At 49.6% G+C, this 23,705-nt stretch overlaps 2 protein-coding genes across 2 annotated transcripts in view; one reads left to right on the top strand and one right to left on the bottom strand.

Moving 5' to 3' along the window:
• Positions 1 to 7,232, top strand: part of LONP1 (lon peptidase 1, mitochondrial) — a 30,024-nt gene extending 22,792 nt beyond the window's left edge. The window contains exons 16-18 of the mRNA XM_074809035.1: positions 2,769 to 2,977; positions 4,250 to 4,414; positions 6,862 to 7,232. Of these exons, the coding sequence (XP_074665136.1) occupies positions 2,769 to 2,977; positions 4,250 to 4,414; positions 6,862 to 7,026 (539 nt within the window). The 3' untranslated portion in view covers positions 7,027 to 7,232. The remainder of the gene's footprint in view (positions 1 to 2,768; positions 2,978 to 4,249; positions 4,415 to 6,861) is intronic.
• Positions 7,233 to 8,143: 911 nt separating this feature from the next.
• On the bottom strand, positions 8,144 to 11,422 carry RPL36 (ribosomal protein L36). Its single transcript, XM_074809085.1, has 3 exons — positions 11,248 to 11,422; positions 8,808 to 8,942; positions 8,144 to 8,275 (listed from the first exon to the last, which is right to left on the bottom strand). The coding sequence occupies exons 1-3, from the start codon at positions 11,338 to 11,340 to the stop codon at positions 8,186 to 8,188; spliced, it is 318 nt and encodes a 105-aa protein (XP_074665186.1). The 5' UTR covers positions 11,341 to 11,422; the 3' UTR covers positions 8,144 to 8,185.
• Between the last annotated feature and the right edge of the window lie 12,283 nt (positions 11,423 to 23,705).

The raw sequence follows: 23,705 nt of genomic DNA, 5'->3' as shown, positions 1-23,705 counted from the left end.
GCTGCATCCCTCTCTCTTTGTGCTGCATCCCTCTCTCTTTGTGCTGCATCCCTCTCTCTTTGTGCTGCATCCCTCTCTCTTTGTGCTGCATCCCTCTCTCTTTGTGCTGCATCCCTCTCTCTTTGTGCTGCATCCCTCTCTCTTTGTGCTGCATCCCTCTCTCTTTGTGCTGCATCCCTCTCTCTTTGTGCTGCATCCCTCTCTCTTTGTGCTGCATCCCTCTCTCTTTGTGCTGCATCCCTCTCTCTTTGTGCTGCATCCCTCTCTCTTTGTGCTGCATCCCTCTCTCTTTGTGCTGCATCCCTCTCTCTTTGTGCTGCATCCCTCTCTCTTTGTGCTGCATCCCTCTCTCTTTGTGCTGCATCCCTCTCTCTTTGTGCTGCATCCCTCTCTCTTTGTGCTGCATCCCTCTCTCTTTGTGCTGCATCCCTCTCTCTTTGTGCTGCATCCCTCTCTCTTTGTGCTGCATCCCTCTCTCTTTGTGCTGCATCCCTCTCTCTTTGTGCTGCATCCCTCTCTCTTTGTGCTGCATCCCTCTCTCTTTGTGCTGCATCCCTCTCTCTTTGTGCTGCATCCCTCTCTCTTTGTGCTGCATCCCTCTCTCTTTGTGCTGCATCCCTCTCTCTTTGTGCTGCATCCCTCTCTCTTTGTGCTGCATCCCTCTCTCTTTGTGCTGCATCCCTCTCTCTTTGTGCTGCATCCCTCTCTCTTTGTGCTGCATCCCTCTCTCTTTGTGCTGCATCCCTCTCTCTTTGTGCTGCATCCCTCTCTCTTTGTGCTGCATCCCTCTCTCTTTGTGCTGCATCCCTCTCTCTTTGTGCTGCATCCCTCTCTCTTTGTGCTGCATCCCTCTCTCTTTGTGCTGCATCCCTCTCTCTTTGTGCTGCATCCCTCTCTCTTTGTGCTGCATCCCTCTCTCTTTGTGCTGCATCCCTCTCTCTTTGTGCTGCATCCCTCTCTCTTTGTGCTGCATCCCTCTCTCTTTGTGCTGCATCCCTCTCTCTTTGTGCTGCATCCCTCTCTCTTTGTGCTGCATCCCTCTCTCTTTGTGCTGCATCCCTCTCTCTTTGTGCTGCATCCCTCTCTCTTTGTGCTGCATCCCTCTCTCTTTGTGCTGCATCCCTCTCTCTTTGTGCTGCATCCCTCTCTCTTTGTGCTGCATCCCTCTCTCTTTGTGCTGCATCCCTCTCTCTTTGTGCTGCATCCCTCTCTCTTTGTGCTGCATCCCTCTCTCTTTGTGCTGCATCCCTCTCTCTTTGTGCTGCATCCCTCTCTCTTTGTGCTGCATCCCTCTCTCTTTGTGCTGCATCCCTCTCTCTTTGTGCTGCATCCCTCTCTCTTTGTGCTGCATCCCTCTCTCTTTGTGCTGCATCCCTCTCTCTTTGTGCTGCATCCCTCTCTCTTTGTGCTGCATCCCTCTCTCTTTGTGCTGCATCCCTCTCTCTTTGTGCTGCATCCCTCTCTCTTTGTGCTGCATCCCTCTCTCTTTGTGCTGCATCCCTCTCTCTTTGTGCTGCATCCCTCTCTCTTTGTGCTGCATCCCTCTCTCTTTGTGCTGCATCCCTCTCTCTTTGTGCTGCATCCCTCTCTCTTTGTGCTGCATCCCTCTCTCTTTGTGCTGCATCCCTCTCTCTTTGTGCTGCATCCCTCTCTCTTTGTGCTGCATCCCTCTCTCTTTGTGCTGCATCCCTCTCTCTTTGTGCTGCATCCCTCTCTCTTTGTGCTGCATCCCTCTCTCTTTGTGCTGCATCCCTCTCTCTTTGTGCTGCATCCCTCTCTCTTTGTGCTGCATCCCTCTCTCTTTGTGCTGCATCCCTCTCTCTTTGTGCTGCATCCCTCTCTCTTTGTGCTGCATCCCTCTCTCTTTGTGCTGCATCCCTCTCTCTTTGTGCTGCATCCCTCTCTCTTTGTGCTGCATCCCTCTCTCTTTGTGCTGCATCCCTCTCTCTTTGTGCTGCATCCCTCTCTCTTTGTGCTGCATCCCTCTCTCTTTGTGCTGCATCCCTCTCTCTTTGTGCTGCATCCCTCTCTCTTTGTGCTGCATCCCTCTCTCTTCGTGCTGCATCCCTCTCTCTTCGTGCTGCATCCCTCTCTCTTCGTGCTGCATCCCTCTCTCTTCGTGCTGCATCCCTCTCTCTTCGTGCTGCATCCCTCTCTCTTCGTGCTGCATCTCTCCAGTGATGTTGCACCACTGACCTGGCTTTTGATGTCAAGGGCAGATACAGGTATTCCACCACTCTGTTGGGCTAGTTACCATTCAGTGGATTACTCTCCTAGTAATTCAGGGGCTTATGTGCACCACAGTATGGAAATAGAGCACACAGCAAAGGATATGACCTCTGCATACTGCTGAAGTAGTTAAGAGGGAAAAGATCAGTACAGTGGAGAAGGTAAGTAGATGCCTGATACAGGGAAGCTGAACTGGCTAGAGGTGTGTTATGGTATGAGCTCATCTTTTTGGCTAAAAAGAGCCTGAAACCATTATAAGAACTGGTTATTTCCACTAACTAGGGGTTGCATCTGTATTGGTGGAGTGTGAAGTCCAAAGAAGCAGTGGGTGGAGACTGTCGGTGCAGCGCTGTTGAGCTTTCTAGCCAGCCTTCCTGAAGGGATCTGGAGAGCAGGTTTCAACTGCTCTTTACCCAAGAACTAGTGTCTCTGATACAGAGCCCCAGTTCCAAGTTCCTGACATTGCTTCTGCATCACCTAAACCCGGATTGATTTTCCTTTACATTTTCTCAGGATGTTGTTTTTCTTTTCTTTCTTAGGAGGGTCCACTCTGTTTGTTGAAACATCTCTGAAGCGACCCAAAGACAAGGAGAACAAGGATGGGTCCCTTGAAGTAACAGGGCAACTGGGAGATGTAATGAAAGAGAGTGCTAAAATAGCTTACACGTTTGCAAGAGCCTTTCTGATGCAGAAGGACCCCAACAATGACTTTCTCGTGTCTTCCCATATCCACTTGCATGTGCCAGAGGTAAATTGATGCAGAATTCACAGGGCATGCACAGCAGCTGGGCTGGTTTGCTCCCCTAGACATGAGGTTGGAAAGCATTTCGTTTGTCCCTGTGTTGTGCAGAATGCCACTTTTTAGCAGTAAAACCTTGAAAAGAAGACATTTTCCTCAGGATCCTGTGAAAGCATTCTTAGCTACGTTTCCATTCCTTTCTGCAGCAAGCATGTGGTGAGAATACAGGGGCTTGGATAATGCTGTAAGGAATCCCAGTGTAGCTGTTGGCCCTGTTGTGCAGGTGGGGAAACTGTGGCACAGAGATAAGTATTTTGGATAAAAGCTTGTATGCGGCTACAAGGAAACCAAAAGTTGGGTCTCTGTGTTACCAGGCCTTCATGAAGGCCTCAGATCCTTTACACATAATTGAAAATATTACTCTTGGTCTCTGTGCCATGGTTCCTAGTCCATACAATGGCAGTGACTGCACTTTTCTAGTGTCTGGGAGTGGAAATAAATGCACACAGTGCTCAGAGGGGCTCATACACTGTGTAACAGGCTTGGGCAGGTGCTTTACTAAAGACAAATTTTGTGCTCTGTGTCCAAGCTTTGCTTCTGAACTATTGCATGCTTTAACCTGGTCTACAGTCCTTGTTGCAGCTTGCTCTGTCTGTCCAGGTACTTGGCTGTAACTTGTGTGGTTGTTTCCTGGAGGATCAGAAAACAGCAGACATTGTCTCTACTCCCTCTCAAACATGCGTTTCTTCTGCTCTTACCTCGGGGATCTGTTTGATCTCCAATAAATCCAGACTGTCACTAGTTTAGGCCTGGATTTTGTTGGGCTTTCTAAACCAAATGATCTTCTCTGCCTTGAATGATTTTCAGTATTGTCCTCCACTATTTTGTGTCTCTTGATGCTCTCTTCCCTTGTGATGCTGACCACTGATACTTGTTTCCATGGTTGGCTTAGGTCAACAAAAACCTTCAAAGCACTTGTGCTCTGGTTTTTGCTCATGTTACTTATTCAAAGTCCTGAGCCTGATGAGTATTACAGTGGCATCAGGCCAGAAACCAACTTGTAGACTCATGGATTATTCTTCCTGAATAAGGTGAGGACTGACCTGGTTGTTAATAGATCAGCCAGTTCAAACAGCAGGATTCCATCAGTGACACTTTCACAAAAACCTGAGTGAGACTCTGTGAAACTGGGGCCACGTTAAAACAGCAACAACAAAAGTGTTGCCTGGCTTTGCTACTCTTTGAGCTAAAGGCAGGGGGGTTGTGCTTTTTTTTTAACAGGGAGCAACACCAAAGGACGGACCAAGTGCAGGGTGTACGATAGTGACAGCTTTGCTATCGCTGGCCATGAATTGCCCTGTGAGACAGAATGTGGCCATGACTGGGGAGGTGTCATTAACTGGAAAAATTCTTCCTGTTGGTGGAATCAAGGAGAAGACTATTGCGGTAAGAGCTCTTCCCTTGTCTCCATGTATCATCTGTGGGAGAGAGCCCTGGTTTGGGCTCAGCAGGGACTGGGACAGCCAGAGTGATTGCTCCTGTAGCAGGAGAGGCAACGATTCAACATTCCCTGTGGGGGAACGTGGGAATCTTGCCTGTGTCTCTGCCTGTGAGGAAGGAGATGGGACCCCAGGCTTTGTGCCAGGGCATCTGTGTTGATCTAGTTACTTACTAGACTGGTGGAATTAGGGGTGGAAGGTATCATCTGGCTATTAAAACTGTTTTACCTACCACAGACTGGGATGGGCCAATAATCTGTGCTGGGTTGAAGTGCCTGTTCAAGGAGGGCATCCAGTGAGATTTAATGTATCCGTAAAATGTCGTCGTTAGCATTAAGGCTCTGTTCCCTAATGTGGGGTTTGAGCCCGGAGGGCAACTGAGCACCATGCAGCTGTTTACTCACTCCTTTCCCACCCCCTCCACCCCACCCAGCGCTGGGAGGGAGGAAGAAGGAAACAAAAGACTCGGGAATCAAGATAAGGACAGGGAGGGGTTGCTCACCTTTAACGGTCACAGGCAAAAACCGGGCTTATTGGGGGAAGACAAAGGATGTCACTTCAATTCAAAACACTAATGATAACGACACTTAACAGACAGAATGGGACACTAAGAAGCTCCCCCCACCCCTCCCTTCTTCCCAGGCTCAGTTTTGTTCCTGATATTTCTACCTCCTCCCCCAGTGGCACAGGGGCAGAGGATGGGGGGTGCAGTCACTCTGCTGCCTCTTCCTCCAGGCGGGGGGAAGCACTATTCTGCGTTTTCCCCCCAGCTCCGGGTGTTCCCCTCTCACGGCAGACACTCCTCCAGAGACTCTCTCTGCTGAGTCCTCCCCACAGGATGCATTCTTTTCGAGATGCTCTGGCATGGGTCATCCCCACGCGTTGCACCTACCCGTGCTGAACTACAACCGGGGGGGGGGCTGCTCCTTCCCACATAGTCCCGGCCTAGCGCAGCCACCTGCTCCGCTGCGGGCGCCTCCACAGGCGGATCTCTGCTCCTCCCATGACCCCCACGGGTGTCAGGGGGCGGCCCTGCCCTCTCACTACGGGATACAGGGGGGCTCTCAGCTCCAGCATACCTTCCCCCCTTCCTCCTTCTTCCTTCCACTGACCTCGGTGTTTGCACCGGTGTCCTCCTCTTGTCCTCAAAGTCCCCACCCCCTCTCAGGTTTCCCTTCTTAAATACATTATGGCAGAGGTGCAGCCACCATCGCCCAGCTGGCTCAGCCTTGGCCACAGGCAGGTCCAGCTTGGAGCCAGGAGAGGGGAGGAACTTTCCAGAAGCTTCTTATAGGGGGCCACTGCTGTAGCCCCCTCCCCTGCTACCAAAAACCCTGCCACACAAACCCAGCACACCCAGTTCCAGTTCGAATTTGTCTGACTTAAAATTTCAGACAGCCCTATGGTTTTGTGTTTTATATGGAAAGAACTTCTAGTGTGTTGCATTTTCCCCTGTTCAAGCTACTTCATTTTTATTTTTTTTTAAGCAAGCTGTATAGACTGAGTTCTCTGAAGCACTCTTGCAAGCACTGGATTTATAGTGGTGCTTGCTCTTTTGGTTTCAACCCTTTGCAGTTTTCAGAATTTTTTTCAACCATTTGAATCTCTCCGTACTTTCCTCTGTACAGCTCCTGCCTACATCAGCCCTGCATCATCCCCATTTTTCTGTCTTCAAGAAAAGCTCTTTTGGCAGCCTGTTGAGCTGGAGCTTCACATCAGTGTTCTTCCCCAAATCTGTTTGGGCTACAGCCTTGTGCAGTGTGATTCCTTTTCTTTGTGTGGCTTTAAAATGGGTAATTTTGCATTTTGTTTTGTGGTAGTCACTTCAGGAGGACTAACATATGATAGAGAGATGTCTGTGAGTGGCCACACAGGGATAAATGCAGGATCACCCACGAAGTGAGCGGGTACAAACCTGCCACTCGATGAGGGCGCCCCCCTTTCTGTGCTCCTCCTGGCACGTCCTCTCAGAAGGTTCTATACAGTGGTGCTGTGGGTCACACGTATTGATGTGATGGGTTGGTCTGGTAAGCTGTTCCTAATTCTTCCTTTGATTTTAGGGTTTATCCTCACCCAAGTTGGAACAGACTTTTAAAACTGTAAAATAGTACAAATTCTTAACAATCTCCCAATATGCTGACAGGGTCCTACTAAAATACCTCCCACTTCAGCTGAGAAGGTGGGACTGGAGAGCGTGTTTTGGGGACTTAGGGAGGTCTAGAACATGATCCATCCTTAGTGGCCTCTGTAATGCCCTTGCTGCTCTCCAGAGTAAAGCCAGATCACGCTCCTAAATAACTGTTCTTGTTCTTCCTTTCTAAAATGGGAGAGTGTGTTTCCAGTAGATTGGATTTCTAGGACTCAACAGACTGCGTAACTTTTTTTTCCCCACAGGCGAAGAGGGCGGGTGTTACCTGCATCATTCTGCCATCAGAGAATAAAAAGGATTATTACGACCTTGCTGGATTCATTACAGAAGGACTGGAAGTGCATTTTGTCGAGCACTACAAAGAGGTATTTGATATAGCATTTTCAAAGCTGGATTCTGCTGGAGGATGATGTTCAACAACCTGATGCCTGGAAGGTGATCTGTCCCTTAATGCCCAGCCACCACCCGGAACTGGGGTGACCTGGGGACAACGGAGCTATTGCTGCTGCGCAGCTGCTGAAATGAATTATGGCTTGGCTAGAATAAAGTATTTCTCACTCTTTAATACTGAATTATGATCCATGTTAAGTATTTACAATAAAATCGTGAAATTTTACTTAAAGAATGTGAATGTTATCAGCCACCATGGACACGGTTCTCCATATTAAACCACAGGTCACTACCATCAGAAACAAGGCCAGGCTTAAAGAGAGAGCAGGCCTGGACAGAAGAGCAGTGTGCTCGTATCAGCAGTTAGCACTGCATTCCACCAGAGACTGGCGGTGCTACCGCAGCAGCTGTGTTATGTTCACTGAGTACGGAATTCAGTATCTTAGCATCAGTGTTGTACATCAATAAACACAGGCTTGGGCCAGAGAACTGGAGTACTTCATCTTGTGGCAAATGCTAGAAAAAGCAGATTGAAATAGGGAATTGTAGTTACATAAAGTCTAGTTGAAATTCTTTCCTTTTGCAGGAAGAACAGGCCTTGTCCTGTCTCACAGCAAGGCAGCCCTTAGTGGAGAGTAAATAATCCTGCTGAAATTCAGGGAGCTCTAAACGACTGCAATTTTCACATAATTTGATAATGCACTGCAGAAAGTAGGGTGTGAATGGAGGGTGCAAGGGGGATACCAGCAGGAAAAGCTGCACAAGGAACATGTGCCATGGGGAAGGAGTGCAGAGTTGTTACTATTTCAACAGCAATTTTTGTCCGCTGACTTCTACCACCATCTAGGGCTGGAGACAGGCTGGGAGGTGGAAGGTATCACAGCCTTAGCTACTGCAAAGGCTTCCCCATCCTGAGAAAGGCTAGTTCTGTGAGGTCTGGAGGAGGAAGAGGATTCCCCTCTAGAATTTATCACAGGCCAGTACCAGCAACTCCAGTATCAGCATCTCCAGCTTCAGGTAAAAGAAAATAGTGATGGAGTTTCTGGATTAGTGCAGTTCAGGGCCCTCTCAGCACCCCCAGGAGCACCCCATTCCTACCGGCTGAAGCAGATGTTCCATCACCAGTCACAACACGTGTTTTTGTGAGAAAGGACTTTATTGAGTTACACACTGTACGACTCAATCCTTCTTTGCAGCAGCTTTCCTCATGGCTGCCAGGACGTTACTGAGTTCTTCCCGCTTTCGCTTGGCCCGGATGTGAGTGCCCACCTGCAGGGGAGAGAGCAGGGCAGTCATCCCTTCCCCGCTGCTTCAGGCAGGAGACTGCTTTACTCAGAAGGCAGAGTCCTGCTAAACATGGACTTGAACCCCATCCACCTCGACTGGCCAGCCAGGAGCTACCTGCCATCACATCCCAGTAGTACTTGGGGCAAGGTGGAAGCTGCTTTCAGCTGACACAGCTGCTCTCAATAAACCCCATTTCAAGTCACCTGGTTACAGGTACCCAACCTCCATCAGTATCACTCTCCTCCTCCCCACACCAGATATGCAAATAATGCAAAAATAGCAAGGCAAGCCTGGATTCCTGTAGCTCAGGGCCTTTTTAGCAAATTTCCTTTACATCCCTCTCCCACCCAACCCAAGAAGCATTTCCCTCCACTCCCACAGATTAGACCAGTAACTTCCCAAACTGCAAAAAGAGAATTAATTAAAAACCAAAGTGTCTCTAGGGAAGGGCAGAAAACAAAGTTAACTACAGCCGAGTTTTTGGCATCCTCACCAAGATGTTGGATTGACCTACCCGTTTCTTTATGAACTTCAGAGCACGTTTATCTTTGGAAACTTTCAGCAACTCCATAGCACGTCTCTCATAGGGCGCAAAGCCACAGACTTCCCTGATCATGTCTCGCACAAACTTCGTGTGTTTGGTCAGGCGCTATAGGAAGGGGGGGTGGGAAGAAGAAAAATATATGAATCACATTGAATGTAGGTGTTGATTTACCCACGGACTGCAGAGGGTTGTGGCAAACTGGGCTAATGCTTATGCTATCGGCGCGTCCCAAGGAAGTCCGATCCCCGGGAGGTGCTGTGCAGCACAGTGATCTCCAGGAGACACGCTACTTGCTTTTCCTTTTAGCCACAGTATTGCCTATTTTGCACATTTGCATGCACCATTTTCTAAAAAAAGCAGGACCATTAGATACCCGGGTTTGCATTGCTACACATCTCAACCACCACATCGAAACACAGCATTTAATCAAAGTGGGATAAAAGATACAATATGCATTAACCTCTCGTGTTAACACACGCATTCATTGCACCTGGGTAACTCCCAATATTTGTCATTATTGGGCAGTTTTGGGGGCGACACCTGTAGCTGTTACTAAGAGAAGCAGAATAGACTTCAGAAGTCACCCAGCCTATTTTTTATCTCACTGTGTGCTGGTTTTGCCTGGGATAGAGTTAATTTTCTTCACAGTAGCTGGTACGGGTCTTTGTTTTGGATTTGTGCTGAAAACAGTGTTGAGAATACAGTGATGTTTTTGTCACCACTGAGCGCTGCTTACACAGAGTTGAGGCGTTTTCTGCTTCTCGCCCCACCAGTGAGCAGGCTGGGGGTGCACAAGTCAGGAGGGGACACAGCCAGGACAGCTGACCCCGGGGATGTCCCAGACCATATGACATCGTGCTCAGCACCTCACGCTGGGGAAGGAGGGGGGCGGAATGGGGGTCGGACATTCCGAGTGATGGCATTTGTCTTCCCAAGTCACCATTCCGCGTGATGGAGCCTGGCTTTCCTGGAGATGGCTGAACACCCACCGGGGACGTGGTGAATAAATTCCCTGTTTTGCTTGGCTTGCATGCACGGCTTTTGCTTTACCTATTAAACCATCTTTATCTCGACCCATGAGTTTTCTCACTTCTGCTCTTCCAAATCGCTCGCCCATCCCGATGCAGGGGAAGTGAGCAAGCAGCTGGGTGGGGCTTAGTTGCCAGTTAAACCACGACACGCTGCTAAATGAATTTAAGCTGCAGTTGAAATGCATTTTATTCTTCCATTACAGATACCAATTCTCCTATAACCAGCTAGTTCACTCCACAGCCACCTTCACAAGTTTAGTAACTTTCCATGATCTAAGCCCCCACTCCATGTGTAACATCACCAGCTTTCTCAACCCTTAAAACTGCTTTCCTGCAGGTTTTCTGTGGGTCCCAGTCAGTGCAGTTCGGGGCCAAACAGCACTTTGCACCCCTGAGACCAGGAGTGGAGGAGACCCACAAAGGACATAGTTCTGCAAACCAGAAAGGTAACATTCAACCCCTACACAACTGCTGCTGCAGACAGTCACCCATCTCGGATTTAGCCAGTCTTACACCTCCAGTTAAGCCTTCTGGTGAAGGGCCTGGAGAATAAATCCTGTGAGGAGAGATTGAAGGAGCTGGGACTGTTCAGTGTGAGGAGGAGAAGGGGAGGGGAGACTCATCACTCTCTACAGCTCCCTGAAAGGACGTTGTAGAGAGGTTGGTGCTGGTCTCTTCTCCCAGGGAATTAGTGACAGAACAAGAGGGAACGGCTTTAAACTGCAACAGGGGAGGTTCAGACTGGACAGGAGGAAAAAATGTTTCCCAGAAAGAGTGGTCAGAGAGTGGAATAGGCTGCCCAGGGAGGGGGTGGAGTCCCCATCCCTGGGTGTGTTTAAGGGTCGTTTGGATGAGCTGTTGGGGGATGTGGGGTAGGGGAGAACTTTGTCGAGTCGGGCTGATGGTTGGACTCGATGATCCCGAGGGGCTTTTCCAACCTGAATGATTCTGTGATTCGGGTTTGGCGGCAAAGCAGCAGCCTGCAAGTGCCCCCCGCCGCCAAGCCACCCCCGCCACGCCATCCCCAGGCGGTGCGCGGAGTCAGCGCCTTCCCGTCTCTCCTCGGCAGCCGGGGAAGAAACCGAGCTGCGGCACCGCACGCCCCTAACACGGTCCTGAGCCGGTGCCAACCACGGCCCATCCCTCCCAGCCGCCCTCCCTCCACCCCGCGGGACGGCGGCGGCGCCGGGCACACGACCGCAGAACGCGGTGCGCGCCCCAGGAGCGACAGGCCCCCGCCCGGCACCCCCGACGGGCTCCGGAGGGGCCGCGGAACGGCGGGGAGCGACAGGCCCCCGGCGGGCTCCCCAGGGGCCGCAGAACGGCGGCTGCCGGCAGCGCCTCTCCCGGGGCCCGGCCCTCGCCCGCCCCATACTCACCCCGCGGCGGCGGCACTGCCTGGGCTTGGAGACGTTCTTGGTCACCTTGTAGCCCTTGTTGAGGCCCACGGCCATGGGGTAGCGGATCGCCATGGCTGCCGATGGACGCGGATGCCGGCGCCCGCCCTGTCCCGCTGATGGCGCCGCAGCAGAAGGAGGCAGCGCGCGGGGGACGCTGGGACGGCGCCGCTTCCGGCCCGCGCGCACCGGAGGCCCAGGGCCGGGCGGGGCCTTCGGCGCTGCCGGCGGAGGGGGCGAAGGGCCGCGGCGTCCCCGGGCTGTGGCGACCTCAGAGCCCCCGGGGAGGGCCCGGCGGAGCCTCGGGGGTAGGATCAGGTGGGACAGATCAGGCCAAAGCCAGGGCTGGCAGGAGCGGGGGGGCCCTTGACGCGCCCCCGGGCAGGGCCCTCGGAGCCCGCCATCCTCGGGAGGGCCCGATCCTTTACCAGCGGTGATTTGTGAGGGCAAGAATACAAAATAAGTAAATGAAGAATTAGATTTTTGCAGGCCCACGGCCGTGAAGCACGTGTGAATCCAGACGTTAAACCTACCCCGCGGCTGGACACCAAAACTGCTGAGGGGAGTCGCCACCACCGCGGGCCGTAGGTCAGACCCCGCTCTGTGGCTAAGCCAAGCTCAAACAGATTTTTCTCCCACAAATTAAAACTTTAGTATTGCTTGGCCACGATTTGGCCATGTTTGATAGACAAATCAAAAGAAACGGGCTAAACGGTTTTGTTGAAATGAAAGAGATTGGGTTTTCCTGCCTGGACAAATCCTTACCTCTGAAAAAGAACTGAGGCGAACATGTGGTTCGACCTAATGAACTGTTTCTGCTTTCAAAATCAAGTCCATTTAATTTCTTAAAATTGAAAATACAAATTTAATTGAGAAATTGAAAATCTTGAATTTTTAAACAGAATTTTACATCTTGCTGTTAGACACACTATCGAACGAGTCTTTGCAGGACCATACCAGGGCAGCTGTCCTAACACACGCAGTCTCGTTGGACTCTTTGTCACCCAGCTCATGGCACAAATTCAAGCAGTAAGGAATATTCATCTTAGATTGTGAAACAGGCCTAGCTCTAACGCTTTCCTCCACAGGAGGGCAGAATATGGACAGACATTTGCAGGGTGAAGGTGACATATATGACTATATGACTATATGACTATGGACAAAAGGAACGCCCAATCTGCTTCATTCCAGCATTTCTGAAAGTGAAGAAAAAAAAAAAAATAGGCCAAACTTGCTATCTACACCTCTAAAATCAACCCAAGTTTGATATAATCTTTACTAATGAGAACTATCATATGGCGCAGCTAAAGGTCCACCCACCCACAAGCTCTGGTTTTCTTGCAGGAGGAGCTGCCACACACCCCGGGTTGGAGAAGGAGGTGTCACCTCTCCTGCCACGGCCGTTGTGCCTGGAGCTATCTCAAGGTGGGTGCTGACATCAGCTCTGGGTGTGCAGAAGAAGGGGATCCTCCCGCTTCGTCTCTGTGACCCATCAGGCACGGTGGCTCTGAAAGAAACACTTGCCCGCAGGAGGAGGCTGGTGCTTTCTGCTGCCTGGTCTGCCAGCCCCGACACCCAGCAGGATGCTGCAGACACGGGCTCTTCCCCCACTCACCCCGGCTATTGCTGTGTTCCAGTCATGGCACCTTCTTTTCCACTCAATGTGCAAACGTAGACGTAGAGTCCCCAAACTCTCCTTGGGTTTCTCCTCATTTTACCTTCCTATTCTTCACTGAATGCCCCCCAAAACACTGCCTTTCCCCCAAGAAAAGGTTCTTTCAGACCCTTTACCTCCCATCATCGCCTTTACAAGTCCCTACTAGAAAATCCAGTTTTTCAGTTTCGAGAAGGTTTTGCCATTCCAGCAGTGGTAAATGCCTTCTCCCACATTCCCAGCATTTGCAGGTGGTTTGCATCTCAGCTGAATTTCTCCTTTTCTTTGAATTCTGCATTAAGTCCCCATGCCCTTTGCCTTATTACTTTCCCAGAGCCCTTATGAGCAAAGACCCCGTCAGGTGAGCATGGGAGAAAGAAAAAAGGGAGATAAGGTAAAAGAAGCCACGTGACTGGGGCTGAATCAGAAACCCCAGGTTGGGTGTGACTGGCTCTGCTGAGAAGGACATGGGGGTCCTGGTGGGCAATAGGCTGAACATCTGCAGTGTGTCCTGGCTATGGTGAACATACTGGGCTGTATTAACAGAAGTGCACCTAGTAGGTTCCTGGAAGTGATCGCTCCCTTTACTCAGCACTCGTTAGATCACATCTGGAGTCAGTACTCCAGTCTAGGTTTGGGCCTTGCAGTGCAAGAAAAACATCAATAAATGAATAAGTTCAGATGAGGGCCATGAAGATGTTTGTGGCCTGGAGCATATGTCCTGTGAGGGGTGCTGGAAGGAATGAGGCTTTTTCAGCCTGGAGGAGAAGCAGAAGTGAGCTGAGGTAGATGTGAAGCAGCCACATGAATTTCTGATTAACTAATGGAGAAGAATGAGTATAAGAACGATCCATCCCAATGTGCCAGAAGTCAAGCAAGTACAGCAGGAGGCCAGACTGAATGGGGAATTCTGGATTGAGTTTAAATGCAAAAATGAAGAGCATGGAAGATGGAAGCAGCACCAAGCTACTCAAGAGACATACACAAGCATTGCATGGACATGCAGGGACAGAACTGGAAAAGCCAGAGTTCAGCTGGACTTGGCTGAAGACCAAGGGAAGAAGGAAGAGTTCAGCATGTGAACACCTTGTCCTTCTCCCATCTGCTCCAGGTTTATAGAGAGCCATTCTCTGCCACAAGACAGGTGAGGTTTATCTTAGTGTTCCTCCTCTTTTCCAAATATAGCATTGGCACAATCCATGGTCCGCCTCACAGAGGCACAGGATGCACAGCTGAATGATGATGCCTTGGACCCCATTGTCTTCTGAACCTGAAGCTCATCCTGCTCACTGCAGAGGTGAGGCAGGCAGCCAAGTCAGGTCCAAACTCATCTCCACTACTCATTTCACTGCATCCCTCTTTCAGCCAGCCCCCTGCATGCTCTCATGGCCAAAAAGTCACACACACTTCCTGAGATCCACCACTTGCACCCATGGAAAGGCAGAGCTCCCCTCCCTCCTGCCTGTGGAGCTGGAATTCCCAGAGCCTTGCTGTGGAGCCTACACCAACCAACAAGCTGGTGTGTAACACTGGATTAAAGATGCTCTCCCAGGACGTGCTCCTACCGCTGGCACAACCGTGGAGGCCTTTTACCCAGTAATTCCAAGCATGAACTTAATCACCTCCCCAGAAGTGAGGGGGAGAGTCAGGAAGCTGTAGCATGCTGCTGTCCTGCAGCACTTCACCTTCCTGTCTTACCGCTCCTTGGCAAAGGCCTTGTAAGATGCAGATGTTTGCATTTAACAAGATCCAGCCATGGTTTTCTGCCAGGTGTCTTCTAGCATCAGCACAGGTCACCCTGTGAGCCAGCAGAGCCAGGGAGGCCGGTAGGGCCGGGCACCGGGAAGGCAAACAGGAGACAGGCTCAGCCTCATGCCTAAAGATCCAAGCTACTTTAAATTCAGAGGCTACTGACTTATGTTAATTAACAAAAATATGCATAACAACCAGTGTGCAAGCACTTCAGCACCATTCCCGAGGCCTCCTATTTGAGCTGAGACCTTGTTGCTCTCAGTGCACTGGTTTCTTCTGGAAATGCCCCTTCCCCAGTGCATCCTGGCTGTCCTGCTGGAGGCTTCTGGGCCTCAAACACCTGAAAGCCCCGCTCACTTCTGCAAGGTTGGTTCTGCACTGAGGTCCACTCTGTGCTTCCTTAGCTCATCTTCATATGTTTCCCCAAGTGATGGAGACTCACTGTCTTCCAGGAAATAATTACTCACAACACCAACCAGCAAAAATCCCTGCACAGGGTTCATCATACGCAGTATTTCTGCAGCTGAGGCCCTCACAGTCAAGGATGGAAATACCCCCATGCACCAAGATAGAATGGGGCTCTGAAAAGAGGATGTGGGGACAGCAAAAGTGATAACAGAAGTGATAACTCTGCCAGCTCAGAAGTGGCTGTGGCTGTCAGACACAGAAACTTGTGATTATGAGCAAGGCCCCTCGTCCAGGCGTGCAATGCTGTGCTGGCACTGCTTGGCACTTGGTAGGAGTTGCCACTAATGCTCCACTGTGCTCCTTTGTGAGGGCAGGAGAGAGCTAGGGAAGGGGTTCATCCCACCTCTGTGGGATGCAGGAGGTGGAGGAGTTCCTGGTGTGTAACGGGGCTGTCCAGGGAGCGACCAGAGCCAGACCAAGGTGGTCCTTCCTTGCTGAAGCATCTTGGGAGGGAAGTGAAGATCGCTGCAGAGTCTCCCCTGCTACGTCTTTTAATGAAAACAGCCTCTCCCGCTGGAGTGACTCTGCTGCCTTCAGACGCTTTGTCTCTCTCCTACGTTGTGTTTGCCAAGGAAGCCTCAGCACAGGGAATGTGCATCAGGCCCAGCCCAGCCCAGCTAACCTCTGGCTGCCTTCTGCCAGACAGTTACCCTGTTGCTCACTGTCTCTCTCACAAAGTTTTAAAGCCCTGCTTTGAGACAGTCAGAGACTCTAACCACTTTCTTTAGTGGTGGCTCATTAGTTAGGTTTAACCATATTTTTAAACAAAACACTGCTTTGCACATCATAGGGCAATTTTCCCATTGGTCCTTGGTTCTTCCAGCAGAAGTAGTTTCAACCTGACTTTAAAGAAAACTCTGGTCTTGGTAAGTAAACTGAGGTCCGGACAACATCCCCCAGAACTATCTGGTAACTTGCAAGACTTTCCACAGCAAAATCAGAAACCAACAGCCTCCACCACCAAAACTGGGAGAGGAAACAGGAGGCTAAATCCTTCTCCTACATCACCCCGTAAGCAAGGGCACCAGCTGCTCCGCTCAAGCCATGGTTTCCCCTCTGAAGCAGCGCGTGTGCATGGGCAGAGAAGCCATGAAAACTGCACTGCTGAGAGAGGAAAGGCAGGCGACCCTGCAGCAATTCCCCTATCGCTGTGTGTAACGCCAACAGGGAAGACTACGTGTATTTCTAATGTTATGTTTTGTGCAAAGGCTTCTTTTATAGCATAGGCGCACTGCTAAAACTGTCACCCGTGCTGTCACAGGCTGGCATCTGTTCCTGAGTCCACCTGCTCCAGGAAAAACTGGAAAACAACCCCTGTCTGTTCCTTGGAGCTTCTGCTGAACAATGGTTTTCATCCACCTGGCCAGTCCAACTGCCTGCTTTGCCTGAGCAGAGGAACCATCTGCAGCTGCCAGTTCAGGCAGGCTGCTTCCATCTGCTGAAGGAAAGGATTTAACCCTTCTGGGGCTGCACTGGGATTTTACAGTCTGGGCTGATCTACCTCACGTCTGTTGCCATGCAATGGAATGCCTTAATTTTGTATCCACTTCTGCAATTAGAGGTGCCTCAGCTTTGGTCTTCCTTGGAAGTTGCTCATCACTTCCAAGTAAAAAGGGTATGCCTGGGTAAACAACCTTTATTTCTGTCACTGAGAAGCAAATTTTCTTCCTTCTTGTAGGGAACCACATAGAGGAGGGCCTCAGTTTCCCCTGCAGCTGCTGTACTGCTGTATCACACACTGCTTCTCCCCTGTGCCAGTGCCCCTTTCAGTAGGACCACAGTGACTTGCCTTCCTTTCCTACTTGCTGCTCTTGCTGGGGATGGAAAGGTCTCAACCAGGTGGGAAAGGCCATTTACAGCCCTACAGATTTCCCTCAGAATTAGCCACTCTGGACAAACGCAACCACCATTTGTGTTACAGATGTCTTTTACAAGAGGCCAGTGTTTTGCAATGGCTGAATGCCATATAGGTATGAGTGGCTTCCGTGGGGATGAGCCCATGCCCCAGTCCCTTGGTGGGCCCGTGGAGTGTCCCTGCAGGCACAGGGTGGTGCAGTTGGGGCAGCGTGGGTGCATTGTCCCTTTGGGCAGCACTGGGAGGCCAGATGAGCTCAGCCCTATTGCCATTCTGTGCCAGTGGGGTCTTGGGCTGTCCCAGCCGTGAGGAGCCTCCTGGAGGGAGGCAGAAGCCCAGACTGGCGTCTCAGTGGAGCCTGTGAGGACCTCAAGGTTCAGGTGGAGGTTCGAAGCTGGCTCTCATTTCTAGCTTGGCCCCCCAGGGCTCTCCTTTACCTGGGCGTGCCGTTCCAGACTGGGAGCAGCGCTGCTCCAGGCTCAGGGTGCAGCTCCCGGCTGGGCAGTAACAGGGCACAGGAGAAGGGGCTGCCAGCACGGGAGCCTGCGGGGAGGCCCTTGGGGTGCCATGTTGAAGAGAAGGTCAGAGGGGAAGGTGGGGTGAGGTGCTCAGCCTGCGGCACGGACAAGAGCCACGGTCAGCAGTCACAGCCCGTAACGGGGTGACTGTCACGAAGCAGCGTGCCCTGTGCAGGTGAGTGCGTTTAGGCGCTGCAAGGGAAGGAGGCATGTCCCAGGCTGCAGAGTCCCTGTGTGAAGGATCCTTCACCACTCTGGCACAGGCCTTCCCGCAGCCCCGAGGTGACCTGTGCATTTACCTGAGTAGACCCTGGTGCTTCTGGTAAGAGAAGCTGTCACGGGCTGTGGTTGGACGCTGCCTGCCCAGACCTGGTCCCACTAAGCAAGGACATGTCTCTTACCCACCCCAAGAGGGCTTTGACCAGCATGTCCCAGTGGAGGCAAGAAGGGCTCCCCAGCATAGAGGCTCCCCTTCATTTCTCCAGTGACACCATTCCAGAGGAGCAGCTGCGTGTGAGCCAGCTCTCAGCTGTGCTCTCTGCTTGCACTGTATGTACCAGACAGCCATGAAGCGTTTTTACATGACTAATCTCATGACACAGCATGTTTAGCAAAGGCTTAGAGCTCTGACATTTCCACTCCTTGCTTGCATGGATGGATTACCTTTATCCTTGGAGGTGGGGACATACCTGTGACCTCCTGCAGAGCAGGGAGCAGCCACTGGTCACAGAGGCCAAAGGAAGCCAGAAAAGCTGCAAGGATGATGCAAGGGTTGAGAAGGATGAGGGGATTGCAAAGGGGGGGTCTTTCCCCAAGTGAGTTATTTTGGGAGAAGACCCACCAACAGGCCAAGGATTGCAGGGACAACCCTGCAAGACTGTTTCCTGAGAAGAAGGGAATAATAGCAGTATCCACCTTCCAAGGAGGTGTTGGTCCTTCCTTGTACGTATGCCAACAGGAGAGTCCTGTAGAAAGCAAATGTTGCTATTTCTTTTACATAAGAAGACATTTTTGACAAGAATGAACTTGGTCATGAACTGGTTGGTGTGGCCAGGGTGCTGCCTCTTGTTGACGCTAAAGGGTGTGCAGGGTGGGGAGGAGAAAACTGAATGAAAAAGTAAATGGAATTCAAGAGATTTGTGTAAAGACAGAGCAAAGGCAAAGGGCTAAGCAGTCATAGTGCCCATATAAGTATAGATTCTTCACACAGGATTTTCTCCTTGTGGGAGTCTTGCTTTCTGGTCATGCACCTAAAGATGTCCTGAGGTTGGCTGAGCACCTCTGGTCACCTGAGGCACCCAGTCGCTACACTGGAAGGACTCCCAGTTCCTTGACAGATACAGGGTGGAGGTTTTCTCTCTCCCCTCTGGCCTCAGGCCAGTCCTGCAGACCCAACCCCTGCCACTGAGAAGGTGGGTGGGGTGGGCACTGAACCAGAACCACTGAGTGAGGAGGTGTCATCCAGCCAGTATCACCACCCAGCTACTCCATGAAGCTCAAGACATACAGACATTAATTGAGGAATCTTCACGGTCATCTTAATTTCATTGCAAGATCATTATAATGCTTGATAAATTATCCTTTGTAAGATACTTTGAGATCTTGGGTGGGGTGCACTTCGGAACTGCAGAGAGCATTCCTTTCATCTCCTTTATTAACCTTTATTAATTGTATAATATGCACAAGAGAGATTGATCCCATGCACATACCTCTTCATCTCCATTGACCTGTCTTCTCCCCTCTCACATATGTTTATAAACTCTACTTAAGGAATCTCAGCACTCCCAGATGTACGCAGGATTTCTTATGTTACGGTGCATGATGAGCTAATTATCTTTCAAAAGGGAGCCAAAGGTTTCTGCTTTCACCCCTCTTTGCTAAAAACTAAGCTAAACTTTGCTAAAAACACATTGGGGGGTTTGTTTGTTTAACAGAATAAAATTGAAATCTTAACCCATCTCCAGTGAGACCATGACAGAGGCTGAGCTAGCCTGGCCAGACATGAGCTACATAACAGGTTACTGCAGCTGCTGGAGGAAAATATGTAAATAGCTCTATGGTGATGGGCACCCAGCCAGCTGCAGTTGGTCTGCGGATTTGAAAATTAGGCGCCAAATGGTTGTTTTGAAAAAAACACTGGGTTTGTTTTCATTAGCTTGGAGATCAGTGCCAGGTTTTATATAATAACAGCGTAGGGGTGTGAGCACTACACGCTCCCCTCCCACAGCTCCGCTGGAGTAGCAATGATCTAAGTGATTCTCAGAGCAGAGCTGGGATTGCTTCTGGCTGATAAAGCAAGCTTTGTGAACTCAGAACTGCACTTCAGAGCCAGTCCCCACCCTCCTCCACGACACGTTCCAGACTGCCAAACGGCTCAAAGATTAGGGGCTTGCTTGTGTTCTGAGGGAACCTGGGGCTACCCTGGCAGGCTGCATAGGAGTCTTTTATCTTTGAATCCCTGCAAGTATAACTAGAATGAAATTCAGCTCTGTGTGTGAAAGTCAAAATTCATAATGTTAGAGATTATTGGCCCAATATTTCATTAAAGGTGATATGAATAACCCTTTCCTTGATCTTAGATTAACTTTGCTATTTACCTATATAAGTGGCAGCTAGTAATGCACACGAGTGCCCATGGCTCCACCTCCACAGACTGCAGGGCTGCTGGCAGCCTGACTAGAAGGAAATGGTGATATTGTTCCTACCTGGCCACCTCATCTGTTTTCAGTGGTTTTTTCACAGTATTTTATTGCCAAGAAATCTGTCTTCCTATTACTTTGGAAGAGTTCCTGAGGTATGGGGAGCCAGTGAGTGGAAGACTCAGTAGCTAATGCTGCACTGAAGGCTGTGGTGTATCACACACTACACCACTTCCTTTGCCTGATAAAGGCTGTGAACGAGTTACAACTGTAGAAGGCCACTCCACTGCGCTTGTGCCACAGACGTGGGCTCTTTGTAGCATGTGGTATTATAAGCAAATCACTGTGTGGAAAAATGATGAAGTGAAATTGTGGAAAGTGGAGGAACCCTGAGCACTGACCCCCCACCAGCTTCTTCCTTTGCCACTTTTTTGTTGAGAGGGTTTTAAAATTAAATTCTCATTTCTTTCTGGTCACGAGACCAGGGTCTGGTTCCAGTACTAGAGTCTAAAGGGCCACCCAGGCCTTCCTGATTATGACAGTGACTCGCCTTCCTGCCACAAAAGAGTGAACAATCCCAAGCACAGATCTGAATTCTCCTCCCCAGGTTTGGTTAACGCTTCCCCTGGTGTGATACAGGTTGAATTCTGCCTCAGTAAGGAGGTTAAATACTGTAGCAGAAGAATATTATTGTTGAAGGCTCCTGCCAAAGAGGAATTAGAAATAAATACAGCCTCTACACGTTAACAGTGTGGTGTCTTGTCTTGAAAAAAATCCTCGTTCTATATACAGTCTGCTGTCTGTTTGCTTTAATCCCACAACTGTGCACTGTGTTCCTCTGCTCTTTTTTACATGTCTCTTAGCAAACTTTCTAAAGCAGATGAGGAAGATCTCATCCATGACACACGGCATACTGTGAATTTTCTCTACTTGCTTTGGTGCTTTTTGTGCTGACACTGCTGAAAGCAATTTTATTCAATGAAAGCTGAAATTCTGAAGCAGAAATCTGTGGTGAGGTATGAGTGCTTCTTCCAGACTTGCAGTCATTGTAGCAGGTTTTTAAGCACTAATGCTGGATTGAATCTGGACTGATAGGAAAATGTTCTGTGCTACATGTTCAATCCTTGCCCCTACCTGAAATTAATGAAAATATCTGAGACAATCAATTAAACATTAACAGGCTGTTCAGAGTGAGATAAGGAACACGAGGCAGAGGGGAAGTTAGGCAACTAAAAAAAAGACAGAAATAATCCTGCTATTAAAGACATACAAATAAGTGTAGAATGAGAAAGGGGAGGGCATGGCAGCAGCTGCTGAGAAACTAAAGCAGTTAAGAAATAACAGTGGAAATCCTGCATCCCCAGATTCATGAAAATGTCAGAGTCATTATGAAATCCCAGACAGTATCAGAAAACTTGTTACACCCAACTGTACAGGAAACTGGTCAACGACTGAGAAGATGCTCTGCATCAAAGGATATGAGAGGTTTTCCTTTGTCTTTATTACGTACTGTAAGTAATCTCTTCATTTATCTGATGGCAGAAGCACTCCAGTGCTAGGCAGAGCCTATCACTGTTGTCTGTGTTCGCTGACATCCCAAAAATTTATTCTTATCCTACCCAGACAGTCAGATATGTTGCAAGTACCTTTGAGCTAGAGCTCCAGTACTGAGCCCAGGGCACGTCCAAGTTCCTGCTTTGTATCAGGGTGGAACCTGTACATGCACCAACCTTCTGTGCTCTGCTTTCCACAAAGAGTAAACCTGGGGGAGGGGATGAGGCAGGAGCCTTGGGGGGCTCCAAACAGGTTTCCAATCTGAAAAGCCCAAGGAGCTCAGCCCCAGGGATTGCCATGGCCCTCTGCCCCCCAGCCAGGTAAGGCTGACACATGCCTAGATAGTCCCTTTGTCAAACACTAAATGATTGTGTCCTGGGCTAACAAATCAATTCTACCTTCTCAAAGCAGAGAGGCAGTTTACTATAAAATTGTTTTGAGTAGCACTGAACTGTCAAGGTCCTTAACGAACAACTAATTGCTAAATATGGAGAGACTAATGACAACACAGACTCTGGTTCAATACTAACCTGTATCATCAGAATGATCCGAGAGGACCCGTATTTGAACAGATGCTAATTCCACAACTGAAGCATGCATTGTACTCCCTGTAAAACACAGTTGTCCAGCGGGCTCTCAGCCTTTGCACTTCCCCTCCTCCCTTCATGCTTTCCTCTCCCCATCCCACCCCCAAACCGTCCTTTTCTTTTTAGCGGAGATAGGAAAAGTGAACATACATCTTCAGTTAACAAGGAGGGGAGACCAGTGCCAAGAATGAAAGCATGCAAGTGTTCTGATTAGTGCTAAAGAAAGGGACCTTCTAAAAAATGTTGAAAATCTTAGGTATTATTATTATTATTGAGGCATATTTCAGGAAGTATATTTAGCAACAAAAGATTTTACTTCAACACAGTTGATATCAGCACTAACTGGTAACATTAGAAGACAAAAAAACCTCCCACAAACTCCTGAAACATTCAAAGTTTCTAAGCCATTATCTATAAAATCTGACAGACAAAATAATGGGGGAGTTTGGGCTAAACTTCATGAACAAAGGGGATTTACATCAGGATTACAGTATCAGTCAAAATTAAGCAAAAGGTTTAAAAGAATTTCCAAAATATGTCAGATGTGGTGTAGTATCATGTCAAATCACGAGAAGAAATTAGCTAACCCAAAAATGCTTGTACAGAGGCTTTCAGCATTCCTAAAATATTTTTTTCTGGCTTCACGTATCAAAAGTTTGTAACTGGTCTTTCACAAATTTGCTGGTGTTGAAAACTGCGTGTTGAGAGAGAACAAGTTCATTCTAAGTGCACGGCTTGATGCTCACAGGCATTTTTTTTGCTTTGCTCGGGGGAAGGCAGCGCTGTTTGAAATGACACGGATTGCACACAGGCAGCTCGGGCAGAGGCACGGGGCTGGGGGCTGGAACTGATTCAGGAGCGTTGGTTTACAGTTTGCAGACAGGCGCCAAAATTCAAAAAACGCACTATACTTCAAATCCAGAGACGCGGATGAAAACAATGAGGAAGGAGGCGGCTCCAGGGATGCTGGGCTGTCCTTCGTGTAGCTCTGTGCCCGGAGCAGGCAGACGGGGCAGGATCTGACCTCCCTGCTGAGCAACGACGACACAGCACTCTGGGATTTGTAGTCTCTTCTTTCTGCTTCCTTTTCCAGATAAATTCAAGTGAAAACCAACTCGAATTCAGTCAGAAAGCCGAGTTCCACACTGGCTTGTATATCGTATTATCACATCTCACCGATAAAAATCTGGTAATAGTGACTTTCCAATAGGGAGTTTGTGTAAATGCCTACAGAAGGGGCATGTGTAGTGATCTATAGGCTTACTTTCATTTATCATTCATAAACCCCCTCCAGGTAACCCACTGATACCCACGGCTTCACAGACTCCGTGTAGAAATCCCGCCTTCAGCTCTCTGCAGGAGATAGAGGTGAAGGAGCAGTCAGTGCTGTCCGAGGAGAGAGGATGCCCAAGC

This window comes from Strix aluco, chromosome 29, assembly GCF_031877795.1.
Source record: "Strix aluco isolate bStrAlu1 chromosome 29, bStrAlu1.hap1, whole genome shotgun sequence".
Taxonomy (NCBI): domain Eukaryota; kingdom Metazoa; phylum Chordata; class Aves; order Strigiformes; family Strigidae; genus Strix; species Strix aluco.
The sequence above is the reverse complement of the archived record's forward strand: the minus strand, read 5'-3'. Positions and strand labels throughout refer to the sequence as shown.